Source organism: Leptonychotes weddellii, chromosome 9 (assembly GCF_054177405.1).
Source record: "Leptonychotes weddellii isolate Sample4059 chromosome 9, ASM5417740v2, whole genome shotgun sequence".
NCBI classification, from domain to species: Eukaryota; Metazoa; Chordata; class Mammalia; order Carnivora; family Phocidae; genus Leptonychotes; species Leptonychotes weddellii.
In genome coordinates, this window is record NC_138377.1 from 75,786,200 (window position 1) to 75,804,366 (window position 18,167).

The 18,167-nt window shown below is 47.0% G+C and overlaps 2 protein-coding genes across 2 annotated transcripts in view; both read right to left on the bottom strand.

Moving 5' to 3' along the window:
• TGM5 (transglutaminase 5) overlaps nucleotides 1–5,482 on the bottom strand; it is a 29,272-nt gene extending 23,790 nt beyond the window's left edge. Inside the window, exon 1 of the mRNA XM_006731703.3 lies at nucleotides 5,473–5,482. Coding sequence (XP_006731766.3) covers nucleotides 5,473–5,482 — 10 coding nt within the window. The remainder of the gene's footprint in view (nucleotides 1–5,472) is intronic.
• A 5,810-nt stretch (nucleotides 5,483–11,292) lies between these two features.
• Nucleotides 11,293–18,167, bottom strand: part of TGM7 (transglutaminase 7) — a 21,922-nt gene continuing 15,047 nt past the window's right edge. Inside the window, exons 7-13 of the mRNA XM_081831854.1 lie at nucleotides 17,621–17,631; nucleotides 16,595–16,698; nucleotides 15,977–16,219; nucleotides 14,447–14,773; nucleotides 13,899–14,059; nucleotides 11,912–12,045; nucleotides 11,293–11,679 (exon numbers count right to left, since the gene is read on the bottom strand). Coding sequence (XP_081687980.1) covers nucleotides 11,520–11,679; nucleotides 11,912–12,045; nucleotides 13,899–14,059; nucleotides 14,447–14,773; nucleotides 15,977–16,219; nucleotides 16,595–16,698; nucleotides 17,621–17,631 — 1,140 coding nt within the window. The 3' untranslated portion in view covers nucleotides 11,293–11,519. The remainder of the gene's footprint in view (nucleotides 11,680–11,911; nucleotides 12,046–13,898; nucleotides 14,060–14,446; nucleotides 14,774–15,976; nucleotides 16,220–16,594; nucleotides 16,699–17,620; nucleotides 17,632–18,167) is intronic.

The window sequence follows — 18,167 nt, forward strand, 5'->3', positions numbered from 1 at the left end:
TTTTTGGACTCAAGTTAACAGTTTCACTTGCCCCCGTACCAGCCTCCACATCTAGATATGGTAGTTAGTACTATGCTCCCAGCAATTTGCTGACTCTCTGACCACCACTAATGCCATGTGCCTAATGCTCTGGGATCTCGGATGCTGAGGACAGTCAAAGAAAGGCCCACTCGCGGGGGCACCTGGGTTGCTCAGTCGGTTAAGTGTCCAACTCTTGATTTCAGCTTAGATCATGATCTCAGTGTTGTGAGATTGAGCCCCGAGTAGGGCTCCACACTCAGCGGGCAGTCTGCTTGGGTTTCCTCTTCTTTCCTCCTCCCTCTGCCCCTCCCCCTCCTCAAATAAAAATAAATCTTAAAAAAAAAAAGAAGAAAAGAAAAAGGCCCACTCTCCACCTTCTGGAGCTTCTAATAAAATACAGATTGATCTCACTGTTCTCCAAGGTGTCTTCCCCAAAAGGGCTCCATTTCTGACTTCTCCATGTTTGACCATGGTCTTACAGTGGTCCCCAGACACCTGGGCTCACAAGCTTTAAAGCACAATTGGCTCACCTACCTCCTTCTTAGTCTTTATCCATTTATGTGTGGACAAGTCCCTCTACCCCATTAAAATATCTCTGGTGTCCACCTGTCCCTTTCCACATTTACACATTTCTGCCCTCCTCACTTCATACCTAGTGACCATAACAGCCTCCACCAGGTCTCCTGCTTCCTACACCACCCCCTCCTAACACATCACCAGATTATCTTTCCTCAAGACAAATTGATCATGACATCGTTTTGCTTTAAAAGTTCTGAGATACCTCACAGCCCACCATACAAAAGGCACACTCCTTAACCTGACATTTATGACCCTCCACACCTGGGCTTTACCTACACTTGCATTCTCACTTCTCACCATTCCCAGTGTGGGCCCTCTCCTCTAGCTAATCTGTCCTCAAGCAAATGGTAGCCTTGCCTGTCCATGTATTTTGATCCTGCTATAACCCCAACTTAGAATGCCCTCTCATTCCATCTGTCCCAACCAAATATCTGACCAAATTCCACCTATCCTCCAAAGTCTGTTGAAGACCCACCTCTTTCATGAAGCCTGCCCCAGTTGACCCACCCTTCTCCCTATCTCCCACTGACCTACAGTACTTAACTTCATCACTTACCAAGAAACTTAATTGCTTTGTTTAGTTAATATCATGCTCATTTGTTCATTTTTATCAACAAACTTTTACTGAGAGCCTACTAATTTCAGGATCAGCATGAGATGTTCAGATATTTTTGTAGTTACTTTTTTATTTGTCTGTCTTCCACCACGAGATGTAAGCCAATGAGGATAGAGGCCTAGCTGTTTTGTCTCAGCCCGTATGTAGATTATAAGAAATATAAACCAAATATGAATATATTTGACAATATCCAACACCCTCTTGTAATAAAAATACAAGTAAATTACCTCTAGGAAAATAAGTAAACTTGTCCAACCTGATAAAGAGTATCTATGAAAAATCCACAGCCTAAACCATACTTAACAGTGGAAGACTAGATACTTCCCCTAAGATTAAGAACAAAACAAGGATGTCTCCTCTCTCCCCATCTATTCAACATTGTGCTGGATTTTCTAGCCAATATACATTGGAAAGAAGTACAATTATCTTTATTAACCTATGACATGATCTTGAATATAGCAAAACCTGACAAATCCACACACAAATTTGGAATTAGTAGACACATTCATTCACATTCATCAAAAATTAATTATATTTCTATACACTTGTAATGAATGAAGTTGCACCCCTACCTCACACCATATACAATATGAACTCAAAATCAATCAAAGACTTGAATGTAAGAGCTAAACTATAAAATATTTAGAAGAAGACATAGGGGTAAATCTTCATGATCTTGAACTAGGAAATGTTTTTTTAGATATGACAATAGAAGCACAAGCAATAAAAGAAAAAACTATAAATTGGACTTCATCAAAATTAATAACTTCTTGTTTCAAGTACATCATCAATAAAGTGAAAAGACAACCCACAGAATGAGAGAAAATATTTGTAAATCATAAATCTGATAAGGGACTTGTATCAAGAATATATAAAGAGGGGCGCCTGGGTGGCTTAGTTGGCTAAGCGTCTGCCTTTGGCTCAGGTCATGATCCCGGGGCCCTGGGATGGAGGCCTACATCAGGCTCCCTGCTCAGCAGGGATCCTGCTTCTCCCTCTCCCTCTGCCCCTCTCCCCTGCTCATGCTCTCTCTTGCACATGCTCTCTTTCTCTCTTTTAAATAAATAAAATCTTAAAAAAGAATATATAAAGAATTTGTACGACCTAATGATAAAAAAAATAAAAAATAAAAAATGGGCAATTGATCTGAATAGACATTTCTCCAAAAACATATGCAGAAGACCAATAAGCAAATGAAAAAATGCTAAACATCATTAATCATTAGGGAAATGGCTCTAATAAGAAAGACAGAAAATAACAAGTGTTGGTGAGGATGTGGAGAAATTGAAACCCTTATAACATTGCTGGTGAGACTGTAAAATGGTGCAGTCACTTTGGAAAACAGTATGGCAGTTCCTCAAAATGTCAAAAAATAGAGTTACCGTATGACCCAGCAATTCCACTCCTAGGTATGTACCCAAGAAATTGAAAACATATGTTCACACAAAATCTGTACATGAATGTTGATAGCAGCATTATTCATAGTAGCCAAAAGATGGAGACAACCCAATGACCATCAACTGATTACTGGATGAATGAATGTGGTATACCCATATAGATGAAACTTGAAAACATTGTGCTAAGTGAAAGGAGTCAGACATGAAAGGTCACATATTATATGATTCAGTTTGTATGAAATATGCAGAATAGGTAAACTCATAGAGACAGATGGTAGATTAGGGTTTGACAGGGCCTGGGAAGAGGTGGGAATGAGATGTGACTGCTAATGGGTATGGGGTTTCTTATAAAAGAAATACAAGCATAATGATCAGCACATTGTAGGTAATAAAAGATTGTTAGGGCACCTGGGTGGCTCAGTCAGTTAAGTGTCTGACTCAGTTTTGGCTCAGGTCATGATCTCAGAGTCATGAGATGGAGTCCTGCATTGGGTTCCACACTCAGCATGGAGTTTGCTTGAGATTCTTTCTCCCTCTCCTTCCCCCTCTGCCGCTGCCCCTGCTCTCTCTAAATAAATAAATAAAATCTTTAAAAAAAAGATATTTGTTAGTTTGAATAGAGTTCTCTACCTTTTACATAATCATTCTGCACTTATTTCAAATTCAACCAACACCTCATTGGAGGCCTGTCTACTATGTGCTGGGCACCATCCTAGACACTATCTCATTGAATCCTCACCACAATGTTGGAGGGATGAAATGCCATGTCATTCACACTTGGAGATGAGGAAACAAGGCTCAGGCAGATTACATGTCTCGTCTAAGCTTGAACCTATGGTTACTGGCCCAAGTCCTGTGCTCTTTCCATTACCCAACACTTGCTGCCCATTGCTGGTCTTCACTCATGTTCAGAAAGGGCATCTAGCCCACTGTCAGCTGGGAAAGCTCTTGGTTTTCCCCTATTAGTGGAAAAAGAAGTTCTCCCCTTTTGGAGACTAGATGACTAGACAGACATCACTAACTGGCTCCAATTCAGTTTGGGCATGTGACCCAGAACACTCAACAGCTATGGCAACATTTGCCTGACAGCAAGCACTGGGACCAAATCTCATCTTCCGGATACATCATGGGGCAAGTTAATCTCTGCCTATAATGCTGGGATTATTCTTCACCCTAGATACCAGATGTTCAAATAGAAGGTACATTTACTATTGGGCATATTTGTCCTCCTTGATGTGAGGGGAGATGAGGGTGAAATGATCAGGGAAATAGAAAGGAAATTATAGTAATTTAATTACAATAATTCATCTCAGTATCTATCCTAGAGAGATGCTACCACATGAGTACAGAGGCATACATAAGGATGTGTCCTGCAACATTGCTTATTTAACTGGAAAATGGGAAACAACCTAAATGCCCATCAAAATAGGACTGTATAGGGGCACCTGGGTGGCTCAGTCGGTTGAGCATCCTGCTCTTCGTTTTGGCTCAGGTCTGATCTCAAGCTCATGCAATTGAGCCCTGTAGCTGGCTCCACACTCAGCTCAGAGTCTGCTTCCCCTCTCCCTCTGCCCCTACCCCCTGCTATCTCTCTCTCATAAATAAATAAATCTTTTAAAAATTTGGACTGGTAAATAAATTACTTACACTCATACTATGGAATACTTTGCAAAGTAGAAAATTTTGAGGGAGATTTATAGGTACTAATTGACATGGGTAGAGCTCCAACACATACTGTTGAGTGGAAAAAAATCAAGTTGTAGAAAAATATGTACAATGTGATGATACCATGACATACCAAAAACAAGCTAGTCTTGTATTGATTATATATATATACACATATAGACAAAAGACTAGTAGCAGTGGTTTCTCTTAGATATGACCACAGTGGTTTTTCGAGATGAGGCTGGGGCTGGAGGTGACAGTCAGGGGACTGTAGCTTTATCTGTAATTATTGTTTTATTTTACCCCAACTATGTATTCATGTATTTCTTGTGTAGTTAAAAATTATAAAAATTTAGGGGTGCCTGGGTGGCTCAGTCGTTAAGCGTCTGCCTTCGACTCAGGTCATGATCCCAGGGTCCTGGGATCAAGTCCCACATTGGGCTCTCTGCTCAGTGGGGAGGCTGCTTCTCCCCCTCATTCTCCCTCTGTGCTCTCTCTCTCTCAAATAAATAAATCTTAAAAAAAATGCATCAAATATTATTTAAAAATTATAAAAATTTAAACACAAAAAATAGTAAATGAAGGTGAGGCTGTTAAATTTGTAGAGCTTCGAGTTCATTCTTATAAATGGTTTCAACTAACCATTTACTCTTCATAGAAGCTTTCTAGAGAGGGAGCTGATATAGAGAGGAGAGTGGTGGTGGGAAGATTAGCTAAAATGAGGAACAGACCTTCTGAAGTGGGGGAAAAAGAGAAGATATGAAGATGCAGAGAATGTTGGAGCTGAAAGACAACTTCAAGATTGTCTTGTCGACCGCCCCCTCCCTGCCCCCACCCCATGTTTCAGGCTGGGATCTGGAAATTAGAGAAGTGACTTGCTAAATGTCAAGGAGTCAGCAAGTGGCAGAGGACAGGATCCCTGACCCACTCATCCCTGGCCCTGCCCCGCGCCTCTGGGTTGTGGAAGCAGGCATGCTGGTACACAGCTGTTTGGCTATGTTTACCAGCCAACCTCCACCTTGTCTCCTGGGTCTCAGGCTACCAACAAATTCTGAGGTTCCTGGGTTTCTACTCTTTCTGCCTCAGTTCTTGATTTACTCCTTTCTTCCCCTGAATCCTTTCTCCCCTTGACTTCCTACGATCTCTCTGTCTTCCTTCTCCCTCAGCTCCAGCAGCCCTATGGGCCTCCCCTACCTTGCTCCATGGTGGCTGCCTCTGGTTCCTGGGCTGCTCCCCACATAACAGCTGGGTGGTGTGGAGCTTCAGGAAAGTGGTCCTGGAGTGTTTTTTTCCCTTCCATCCTCAAGACTCCAGGAGACACCGAAGGCAGGTTGACTGCTGCATTGCCACCTGCTTACTGGGCAGATCACAACTGGTTTTCTCACTTGCCCTCAGGTTTTTCTTGGCATTGTTGCTTGGCTGAGAGGAAGTGTGGAGGCCAATGAACTCTCAGGGCCTTGTGCCATGTGAGCTTTTGCTAGCTCTTGGGCAATGGGGCCTTCCATGGCAGGTGCTGTGCTGTAGTCGGGGAGCCAGGTGGGAGAGGTTGGCTGATGGGGCCTCTTGGGATGGAGGGGCCTGTGCCCCCTGCGAGAAAGAATACCAGGGTCCCAAGACTATAGCTCACAACTGCAAGAGCCTGGGAGAGTTCTCAAGCCTAGAACTCTGCTTGGCTTTTTTTCCTGAAAAGTCACTTTCTAGACATCAAAAGCAAATAGAACCCACTCTGAATCACCCTTGGTATGATTTTTTTTGATACTCCTTTTTTGGCAGAGCTATTGTGTTGGGTGAAACCTGCCAGGGGAAGGCGAAACTCAAATAAAAGCAGTGGAGGGAGCAAACTTGGGAAGATTCATAGAGGAGTTTTGGAAGTAGGTAAGAGGGTGGGAATGCCAGTGAGGGACATTGATTCTATTAAGAACAGCACATGTCCTGGGAGTGAGTGTGCAGGGAGAAAAGCACAGATGGGAGAGGACAGGTGGAAGGAGGGGAAAGGGCTCTTCACAAGGAGTGGGCGGGACACTCTAAGGCCGCCCTCCCCCACCCAACCCCCACACTGCCTTTCCCTCCTGTGGGACCCTTCTCCCTGCATTCTCCTGCTTTCTGGGTCCCTTAACCTCCCTCCTCAGGAACCTCAACTCACCACCATCCGCTCTCCCTCCCGTATTTTCGACTCTCCCTGTCCCCAGTCTGCTCTTACCATGTGTGTATCCATGCACAATTCACTACCTCACACACCCATGGGCCTTTAATCCAGAATGGAATGCCTAACCTTCTCCCCTTCCTCCTGCATTTCTGGTCTTGATGAATGAGGATGGTGCCTGCCCAGTCACTTTGGGAGAAACCTGGGTTCCACCTTGTATTTCTCCATCTTCCTGACCTCCTTTAGCCCATCAGTTGCTGAGCCCTGCCAGTCCAGCTCCTGATTATCTCCTAACATTAGTCTGTCTTCCCTGTGCTCCTTGGCCCTGCCTTCACTGAAACACCCCCTTGCCTGGACAACTCCTAACCAATCTCTCACCCATCCTTTTTCCAAACGAGCCATCCACATGATTTTCCTGAAGTGCCAGTTCAGTCAGGTTGCTCTTGGCTTAAAATCCAGCAATGGGTTGGGACGCATGGGTGGCTCAGTAGGTTGAGCATTCGACTCTTGGTTTCCACTCGGGTCGTGATTTCGGGGTCATGGGATCGAGCTCCGTGTGGGGCTCCACACTGGGCATGGAGCCTGCTTAGGATTCTCTCCCCACTCTCCCTCTAGGAGTGCTTGGGTGGCTCGGTTGGTTAAGCATCTGACTCTTGATTTCGGCTCAGGTCATGATTTCAGGGTCATGGCATCAAGCCCTGTATGGGGTTCTGTGCTCAGTGAGGAGTCTGCTTGGGATTTTCTCTCTCCCTCTGCCTCTCTGCCCGCCCCCATCCCGTGTTCTCTCTCTCTCTCTCTCAAATAAATAAATCTTAAAAAAAAATAATCCAGCAGTGGGTCAAGTCCAAACTTCCAAACATCGCCCCCAAAGCCCTTCAGGATCTTTCCTTCCTGCCTGGAGTCCACTCAGACCAAACCCCTGATGCAGACCTCCTCTCCTGCACCTGTCAGTCTCTCTCTTTCTGAAATGTCCTTCTCTCAGTTGTCTACTTTCTCAGATCCAGGCTCAAGCACTGCCCCTCCAGGAAGTCTTCCTAACACCCTCTCTCTACCACACCAGACATTTAAGGGCACCCCCTTTTCATTCCATATTAGCCGACTCATACACAACATTATAAATACTTAACCTATTTTCCCCCCCAGCCCCCTTGGAAGGCATGGCCTATGTCTTATTAATATATCTCCAGTGCTTACTAATGATGGGGGCTAATAGTAAAACTACTAGTAAGACTAGTGACATCTTTTCAGTTCCAGACACTGTCTTACATTCTTTATGTGCCTTATCCCACTTAATCTTCATGCTGTTCCCCATGAGTTAGGTACTATTATTGTTCCTCTATTACAGGTGGGGAAATTGAGGCTTGAAGACATTAAATAGTTTTCCCAAGATCACTAAGACCTAGTGGAGCCAGATTTCGAAGGCAGGCAGTCAGACTCCAGAGTCCTGTGTACATGCTTAATGCATTATCTGAAGGATGGACAGTTTTCCAGTTCATATTTACTGTCCAGGGCAGTGAATGAATTAAAAGATGACCCATGCATGAACAAATGGATAAATGCCTGAACCCATTGCCACATTAGTGGAAATGGGTTAGTCTGGGGGAGGTGGAGGAGGCATAGGCAGGAGAGCTTAATTGTGAGGAGAGACAGGAAGGTGAGTGCAGCGAGGGTGGGTGGGTCTGGATGGCCATCAGACAATAACAGCCTATTTCATTGGCGCTGGGCTAGTGAGCTGATTTACAGGTTCAGCTTTTCGATTCCTATAAACCATTAGTCAGAGGTGTGTGTGCTGGGGGAGGGAGGCAGCGTTGATCGTAGCAGCTTGTCCCTTGGTCAAGGGTAAGGGAGGCCAAGGATAGCCAGGGAAGCTGAGCAGAGTTGATGAGCACCTTCCTGTCTGAAAGGAAGTAGGGCTGTGACCTGCAAGGGAGGGGCACAGAGCAGATCCTGGAACACTCAAGAAGGGAGGTGTGGGCTCACCTACCATCCCCCTAGGCTGGCTCTACCAAGATAGGGTTGGGGTACCTCCAGACCTTTCTAAGACTCAGAGAGACTAGGATGCTAATTCTGGCCCTACCATGAATTCCCAGTATGCCCTTAGCCACGTTCCAGTTTCCTTATCTGTAGACTCAGGGTCCATGGCTCCATGGGTGCCCAGGTCTGAGGGGAAGGAGGGGGTTCCCCACAGACAATAGCAAAGGGAAGCCCAAAGTGACAGGTCCAGTTGTGTTCCTCTGCCTCCTCCTTTTTGCTATGACCAGAAATGGAGACAGTCACCCAGGAGAGGTGATTAAACTGATGGGGGAGGACCTCTATGTGTGAATGGACTTCCTGAATGACAAAGCTCTTTAGAACACACTCTCGTTTGATCCTCACAGCAACCCTCTGAGGGCTGGCTCTGCTACTGTTATTGGTATTGTCTTGCACTCGAGGGACCCAGGACTCAGCCCTGGAGCTCTTTGCTTTATATCACACAATGATGCCGAACAGCATGGACCCCAAAACTACCAGCCAAAAGGACATGAGCACCATGGTCTCCATGAACACCATGGGGGATTGCTGGGGAAGACTTGGGGGCTGAGGGCCGGCCTGCTTTGTGGCCCCTGCTCCGCACCCCGGACATTTCTTCCAGAGTTTATTTGTGGACACCACTGCCTGGGAGACCAGCACACTGGGTTTTGTGAGAGAAGGGGAAGGTGAGGACGGTGAAGCAGGGTCAGTCAGGACGTAATCTAAAGGTGCTCTGCAGCAGGGGGCATGAACCCCAGAGTCCTGGGCCCTGGAAGGGACTTTGAGATTGTCTAGCTTGTCCAACTGAAGTGGGGAAATAAAGCCAGACAGGCTTGCCTACATGAAAACAAGAAAACACTACAGAGTACAGTTTTTTTTAGCCAATTTTTGGACGAGGAGACTGGAAATTATTTGAAAGGCTGACTGGGAAGGTAGAAGTGGCTAATCCCCCCCGAACGAAGGTCCCTGAAGGCCCAGCAGGAAGCCTGTCCACTGTCCCCCCTCCAGGGACACAAGTGACACAGCTAGGGAGCTTTGTACCCCCAGACCAACCTGACAGAAGGGGCAATGACTAAACAAAAGAGGACGAGGCACTTGGCAGGTGAAGCAAGGTTTTAGATTTCCACAGGGGCCAGCCCGGGTTCTAGTCTCCCTCAGTGGGCGGGAGCCAGCTGGAACACAGCAGTGACAAAGCAGTGACAGAGCCCCGCAGAAATGCCCACAGCACTCAGTGGGGATGGGCACAGTGGGCACACAGGGTGGAGCTTGTGAAAGCAAAATTAAAAAAAAAAAAAAACAGAGGAGGAGGAGGAGGGGAGAGGGTGGGGAGAGGTGCCAAGTTGCAGAGCCCCTGAGCAGGTGAGGAGTGGCAAGGATGAAGGGCCCATGCCTGAAAACCTGCAGGAGGATGCTCTCATTTTCTGCGTTTCTGGAGTTTCCAAGTTTTCCATGATGGAAATATGCCAATTTATAATAACTGTGTTTTTAATTTTTTTACTGAGAGATGATTGGCATATAATATTGTGTAAGTTTAAGGTATACAACATGTTGATCTGATACAATTATGTATAGTAATATGATTATTACAGTTGTGTTACTAACAAGTCCATCACATCACATAGTTATTTCTTTTTTGTGGTAAGAACATTTAAGATCTAGTCTCTTGGTAACTTTGAAGTACGTAAGACACTATTGTTAACTATAATCACAATGCCATTAGATCTCCAGAACTTATTCATCTACCAACTGGAAGTTCTCTGACTAACATCTCCCCAGTTCCCTCACCCCCAGCCCCTGGTAACCACCAATCAATCTACTCTCTGTTTCTAGGAGTTCAGCTTTTTTCGACTCCACGTATAAGTGACATAGTATTTGTCATGCCCTGTCTGACTTATCTCTTACTTAGCATAACACCCTCAAAGTCCATCCATGTTGCAGCAAATGGAAGCCTTTCCTTTCTTTTTCGTGACTGAATAATATTCGTGTGTGTGTGTGTGTGTGTGTATGACATGTTTGTCCATCCATCCATTGACAGACACTTGGGTTGTTTCCATATCTTGGCTATTGTCAATAATGCTGAAATAAACATGGGGGTGAAGATATCTCCCCAAGATAGTGATTTTATTTCCTTTAGATAAATAACCAAACATGGGATTCCTGGATCGGAGGGTAGTTCTATATTTAACTTTTGAGGAACCTCCGTACTGTTTTCCACAGTGGCTGCACCAGCTTGCATTGCCACCAAGGGTGCACGAGGGCTCCTTGTTCTCCACATCCTCACCAACACTTATTATCTCTTATCTTTTGATGATAGCCATGTAATGATAATTTTAAAAAAGCACAATGAATGGCAGGGAGGGGGGTGAAGAGAAAGATACATGGCAAACCGTTAGCAGATTTCTTCTGGGACGGGGAGCTATTGGTGATTTTTTTCTTTTGCTCCTTTTCACTTTTTTCTTCTTTCCAACTTATCTAGACTGAGTACAAATGGTTTTGAGTGAGCCCTGCCCAGCCATTCCCATGCTCTCAGGCGGCAGCAGAGAAGTCCTGCTAGGTAGCTCTGGCCGGTCCCCCTGGCAGCACAATCACTGTCGTCCCAGGCCACTGACCTCCCTCCCGCCTCTGCCTGCAGGCTCGCTAAGATCATTTAAATGGAGACACCTGGGATCCTTGATTCCAGAGAAGCTGATTTAGAGGGGATCCTACTGGGCTTATTTTGTGGTTGGGGACCTTAAAGCAGGAGAGAGAAGACAGGAAGAGCAGGGAGGGCCCAGCCAACACAGCTGGCAGCCAGGCCAGAGGACCAGCCAGTAGCAATAATAACAAGGACCTTGTTAGCGGAGAAGAGAGAACACAGATAATAAATAAAGACGTCTTTATTGTCTCTTCCCAAGATGCACAGCTGTTCTAACAGAGCTCCATTCACCCCCAGGCAGGCAGGAAGAGGACAGAGAAGGAACAAAGATAACATTACACCTTCAGGAGTAGGAAAGACCAAGGTGGGGCTGCAAGGGGGCTCGAAGGGCATCAGGAGTAGGGGGAGGGGAGGGGCTGGGGGATTGGGAGGCCAAGGGGGTGGGGTGGGGGCTCAAGAAGCCCTGGAGGCAGCAACAAAGATGTCTTTGTAGCCCTTGATCTCCTTGATCTCATTGCTGCTGATGAGGACTTGGAGCTGGTGGGGGCCAGTTTTGTTGGGGTAGAGGTCCACTTGAATTTGGATGGTATGTCCAGGTGCCAGAGTCCCAAAGCTGAAAGTCAAAAAGAGCCTGTTAGAGCCTTAGGTAACTGCCAGGGTGGGTGATCTGGTTTTCCCTCTTGGTGGGTAAGCACCTCCCACCCCCCAATACCACCCAGCTCAACCTTCCCCAAGGAGGGTGCACAAGTGGGGGCAAGTAGGCACCATCCAGGAGATGAAGGACCATCCTATGACCCCACAAGGTGCCCCTTGCCAGAGATCAGCATAAGACAGATGGTACTTACTTCTTTGGTATCTGCCCATCGATGAGGCCACTTCCCTCCAGCACCATCGTGCAGTTACTCAGAGCCACCATTAGGGTATTGGTGAGGGTGATGTGGACCCTCAGTGCCTTGCCCACCTCAGCCCTTTTAGACACCTGTGTGGAGAGAAGGTGGAGATATTGTGGGCAGCTGGCCTTATTTCTGTACTCCAGTTCAGTCACCATCCCTCTGTTGACCTCCAGGGAGGGACTGCTTCCTGAGGGCTCAACCCCTGCAGGGAGAGAAGAATATGAGCCGAGAGTACTCAAGGTTAACACGTGTCCTGACCTGCCTTAGAAGGTCACAATGCTTCAGGAAGCCGCTACCAGCTGGGAATTGCCACCACGTTGAAACTGATTTCCCTCCCCACCATCTAGTTCAGCTGGCAATTTGATTTCAACTTAAGTGCCAGCTCCAGTCTGTTAATCATGGCTAATAGGAATGGTGTGTTGGAAAGATTCCCGAGGACAAATCCAGAGTCAGAGAGAGTTGTGATCAATTAGTAATGTCTGACACAGGCATGGGGTAAGGAAGTGGTGTCCTCTGTGCCACGTATATGCTATCAGGGACATCATTCCAAGGCCAAGGTCATACAATATGGCAGAGCCAGGATCTGACCCAGATGTCCCAGGCCCCAGGCAGGATCTTCCCCCCCATGTTGCTCTGACAGAAACAGTGTGAGTTTTTCCAGGTGTGTTCTGTGCATCCCATGTGAGTCTGTGTCATGGGGCAGCATGGCCTTGGCCTGTGGGTGGGAGGCAGGGATTCTATCCTACTCACTTCTAGAGCTCGTGCCTAGCTCAGTGCCTGCCAAGTGGTGGATATTTGATAAACGAATGTTGAACTAAAATGAGTTCTGACCACCCAGATCATACTTGGGACATGTTCTGGCTCAAAAAGAGAATTAAAAAAAAAAAAAAAGAATCAAAGAAAAGCAAGAACACACCGTGACTTCTCTAAAATTCAAATGAAAGAAACAAACCTCTTGTATTCTAGTGAGGGTGTCAAAGTAGAACAGGTAAAAAGGTCTTTGGAATCCCTCATAGTCACACAAATCATCCTCAGGTCCCTTACCAATGTGGTCCAATTAATAGTCTCCTCAGCATCTGATGTGCTTGCATCAGATCCTGTTGGTCCCCAGGACTCTGGGTAACAGGCAGCATCCTCACCTCAGCACCAGGCTGTGTCTGCACCCGTGATTCTGCCCACTGTCTGCCACACTGTGGCCTGACCACCTGACAGCATGGCCCGGTGAAAACCGTCAGGGGGCCAGGCGGTTGATGATGTGGAGCCACTCAATTCTTGTTCTGGGTGGGGGTGAGTATGCTGCTACCAAATCCAGCAGGTGCAAAGCCAGGTTGGGACTAAGCATAGGACAAGTCCTTCAGAATGGGTGGTGGGGGTGGGGAAAGGAGGCTTCAAGGGAAGAAAAACCCTGGTAACAGGAGATGGGGAACATTTCTGCCCTCCATTTACCCTTCTTCCACCTGGGTTCCTTCCTCATATAATGACCTTGCCAGCCACACCATCTTGGAACTCAAAGTCTGAGGCTTACCTCTCATTTGTCTTTCCTCTTCCCTGTCACACCTACATTATTATCTGCAGTCAGTCACCTTTGGAATTTGACTTGTGTTTTTTCTCAAACCCGACTCCTCTACTCCATCTCCCAGCCACACCTCTCGTGTCTCTGCCTCTGCAAAGCGTTTTCCTTACTTAAAATGCCTTCATTTCCATCTCATGTCTCTGGACAGTGTCTTCCTATGCATGCCCCACAAAATGTCACCTCCTCTCAGAAGGCTTCCGCTCTGCCCTGCACTTTGCACAGAGCATGAGATAACATCATACTGGGCTTTAATCATCTATTGGGTGTCTGAGGCAGGGACTCTGTTCTGATCACTGCTGTAGCCCAAGCCCCTGGGTTGGGGGAGTCAGAGGGCTCCTGGGCCCCATCTCTGTCCAGACACCTTACCTCAATAGATAAGTGGGGAGGCTCCAGAGAGATATCTTTTAGGACCAGCATGGACCTCCCCGTATTCTCCACCTTGGCAATGCCAGACACCCGGATCAGCTTCTCATCTGTCAGCTTGTTTCTATAATTATCGTAGGGTAGCAAGAGCGGCCACTGTATCTCTAAGCACAGACAAAAGACACCTTGAGTCTGGAAAGAGAGAGAGAGAGGGAGAGAGAGAGAATATGCGTATGTGTGGGAGAGAATATGTGTGTGAGTCTATATGTGTGTGCAAGTATGTTTGTGTTTGTGTATGAGAGAGAGATCCAGCGTACTTACCCTATACCCACCGCCCCCAGAGGTCACTACTATGTTTCCCCTGGTGGGATGGTGTCAGAGTACAGCACATGACGTGCAACCTCCTGCCACCAGCAGCTTCACTGCCTGGCGTGTGTGTGTGCTGGATTGCAGGGCTTGCCGTGTAACCTGGCTGAACCATCCCCAGCCTTGTTTATGACCCCAAAGTTCCCATCCTTCTTGGTGCCTTTCCAGGCCTACCTCATACTCACCCTTCCCAAAGTCCAGGTTCAAGTGCACTCTTTGCCTCCAGAGGGGCTCCCTGGTGTCACCCTGGTGCAACAGGGCCTGTGCGCTGAAGTGCACCACCAGTCTGATGGGACCCTGGGGGTGGACTCTGTCTGGCACCCTCCGGGCACGCAGCCTCAGCATCAGGTCCTGGCCCCACTCGGGGGTCCTAGCCAGGTGAAGCTGCAGCTGCGCGGGCTGGGCCTCAGAGCCCCTGGAGCCCAGCAGATCCAGGAAGGGAGAAGAGGCCCTTCTTGGGTCCAGCATTTTCCGGGAAGCCTTCATGAACACAGATCGCTCCTCAGGGGATCCTGGCCGAAAGGAGAGCCAGGAAAGACCTCAGTGAGGAGAGACTGAGAGGACCAGGGGCCTCCTTTGGGAAACCAAGCACCCCAAAAACTCCCAGCTCCCCTCCCAAAGCCCCAACCACATGAATGAATAGCTGCATCAGGAGGCAGGACAGCATCATGGCTGAGAACATGGGGATTGCTGTTGCTGGGTGCTGCATTCAAATCCTGGCTCAGGCACAGTCCCTGAATCTCTGGGTGCTCAGTTCTTTCATCTATAACCCAGGTGTATCTCCCTGCCTCCTAGAGTTGCCAGAATTGTGAGTTACGTGAGCTGCTGAATACAAGCACCCAGCATTGTTCTTTGTCGTGAGTATTGTCACCATCAATGCTGTCGTCATCATCAAAGCCAGAGACTTCTTCCCCCACCAGCATCCTCACTTGTAAAATACATGTTCATGTCTTCTAAACGGATCCTCAGCTCTTGCTCCTGGGGGCTATTCAACATTCAGGCTGCACCCCAATTCACCCCAAACTGTGGACTTCTCTAGAGCTGCTACTGTGCACCAGAGGTACTGCTCCAAGTGCTTTCTGTGATTCCACTCACCTGCCCTCGCAACAGCCCTCTGAGGTGACGTTACCCCATTTTACAGATGAGGAAGTGGAGGCACAGGGATGGTAAGAACACAGCCAGGCTTACACGGCTAGAACCTAGCAGGGCCTTGGTTGGCACTCAGGCAGCCTGACTCCCCCTGGCCTTCTCCGCAGGGACGTCTACTCTCTTCCACAGGCCAGGCATCCTTTCCCTCCATAAGCATCCACCTCCCCCCTTGCTCCCACCCCCACTGCCATGACATAACGAGATCGTGATATGACCCTAGGACAGAGTTGCCAGGAAAAATAAAGGACATTCGGTTTGAATTTCAGATACACAGTGAATAATTTTTAGTTTAGATATATTGCATACTATATTTGGGACACACTTATAAAGTATTTGCTTGTCTGAATTTATCTGGAATTCAGATTTAATGGGCACCCTCTTTTTTTATTTGCTCAATCCAGCAACTCTAGGGCCCCATGGCCAGGGTCCAGGAAAGCCCCCAGGAGTTTTCCATGAGGAGGAAGTGATCAGGCGGTGATGGTTTTAACAAGAACGAACCATCCTCACTGGGAGGCACACAAAGGAGGTTATACCCACCCCCCCCGAATCCCCGGGGCCCCAAGCACCTTCTGGATACTTGTAGGAGCTGGTAATGTTCTGGCGCTGATCTGACCCTACCATCTTGGTGCTGATTTCCTTCCCAATGGAACTGGTGTTATGGACGAGGATTTCCTGGGCCTGACCATCCCCAAAGAGCCAAATGACTTCATCAGCATTCACCTTGGCATACGCAAATGGGGTGTCATAGGGCAGGTGGACCTCCCCTTCCCTGATGGCCTTCACAGAGGCAGGGCCGCAGCAGAACAGCCCTGTGGAGGGAACAGAAGTTGAGGATGGTGGCCAGCTGCCAGCCTGTGGACTGGGGTGGCTGGTGGCAGGGGGAGGGGACAGGGGCAGGTAGGGAGATGGGATGGAGAAGACCCACATCCACCGAGTACTCTCAGCTTCCCACAAATTCACCTGATCCTCACAGCCACCCTGTGAAGGGGTAGTTATCATCATCTTCCCCACTTTACAGGTGAGGAAGCAACTGAGAGGTCCTGTGACTCATCTGGGTTACCCAGCTGAAGGCAACGAAGTGAGAAAAACACTGCTCCTTTCGGGCCTCCTGCTCATGTGGTCAGTCCCCCTGACCAGCCTCCCCACAGAGCCCAGACCCTTCCTTCCACAAGGGCCTCACTCACCACTGCTGGTTTGCTGGGGAGTGGGGTCCAGAACATGCCAACCATTGTATCCCGGTGGGAGATCTTTCCGGATCATCCAGCACTCGTTCCAGACATGGAAATTCCTACAGAAAAGAGTAAGAAGATGAGGATTTATGTTTTCAGAAGATTTGCCAGGTACTGGACACTATACTGAATGCTGTAATTTATATCAGTTTTTAAAAATTAAAGTGTAATTGACATACAATATTGTATTAGTTTCAGGTGTACACCATAGTGATTTAACATATATATAAATTATGAAGTGATCACCATGAAAAATCTAGCTACCGTCTAGCACTGCATAAAGTTATTATGTATTAATTATATTCACCCCCCTTTTTTACTTATTTAGAAGTAATTTCAAGCTTACAGTAAAGTTGCAAGAATAATACAAAAAATACCCATCTACCCAATTCATTTATCATTAACATTTTGCCCCATTTGCTTTAGCATTGGCTTTCTTTCAGTATGGATGTGAAGATTATAAATACATTTTTTCCTTTTGTTTTTTACTTCAGTGTGTATTTTCTAAGAAAAGAGATCTTCCCCTACATAATCGTGTACAGTTATCAACCTCATATGTTTACTATTGATATAATACTTTTATCTAATTTACTGTCTATATTTCACTTTTGTCAATTGACCTAGTAATGTCCTTTACGGCATTCTTTTCTGCCCAGTCCAGGATCACACATTGCATCTAGTTGTGCAGTGTCCTTTGTCTGCTTGGATCTGGAGTGGTTCCTCAGCCTTTATTGTATTACATTGACATTTTGAATACGGTATTTATTTATTTGCCAGAGTGATCCAAATTTTGAGCTTGTCTGATGTTTCCTCATGATTAGATTCAGATTATGCATTCATACACAGAATTCTACATAAGTGATACCGCCTTCCCAGGTATACCACTGCTGATTGAATGGAGGATGCTTCGCCCTCTAGGAGCTCAGAGAGGGAGGGGTTCCTAGGACAGTCACTAGTTCTCACACAACTCAAAGATCTTACCTGGAAACTGGCTGGAAATGAAAAACAGGAAATCAGATCTGAAGTAGAGCAGAGGAAAAAGGAGCCAGGGGAAGAGGTTAGAGATACAGAAATGAAGGGACACACAGAGATACACACACACACACACACACACACACACACGCATGCACGCAGCGAGGAAGTGAGGTAGGTAGAGGAAGAAGCAGGAGAGACTGAGGAAGTAGGCAGAGGCAGCAAGTCCAGGCCCAACAGGGCAAGCAGAGAATGGCACAAACAGAATGACTCAAAGAAGGAAGAGTAAGAGGCATACAGATTTTGAGATCAGTATTTACAGACCCACACAATCTATTCATTCGGTTGTGGGCTTCAGAATGTTACCCCATAGTCATCTATCTCTGAAATGAGTGTGATATGATGATCTAATTATCCGCAACAGTCTCCTAGGTTGGGGAATTACTCTCTGGGCACCAGCCACAAAGGGCAGGGTGATATTGCCTCAAAACCAGAGAGAAGCGTGTCAGAGTTTCCCTGCCTGTCCTGAGATGGAGCAGAGATCTGTTTGAGATGG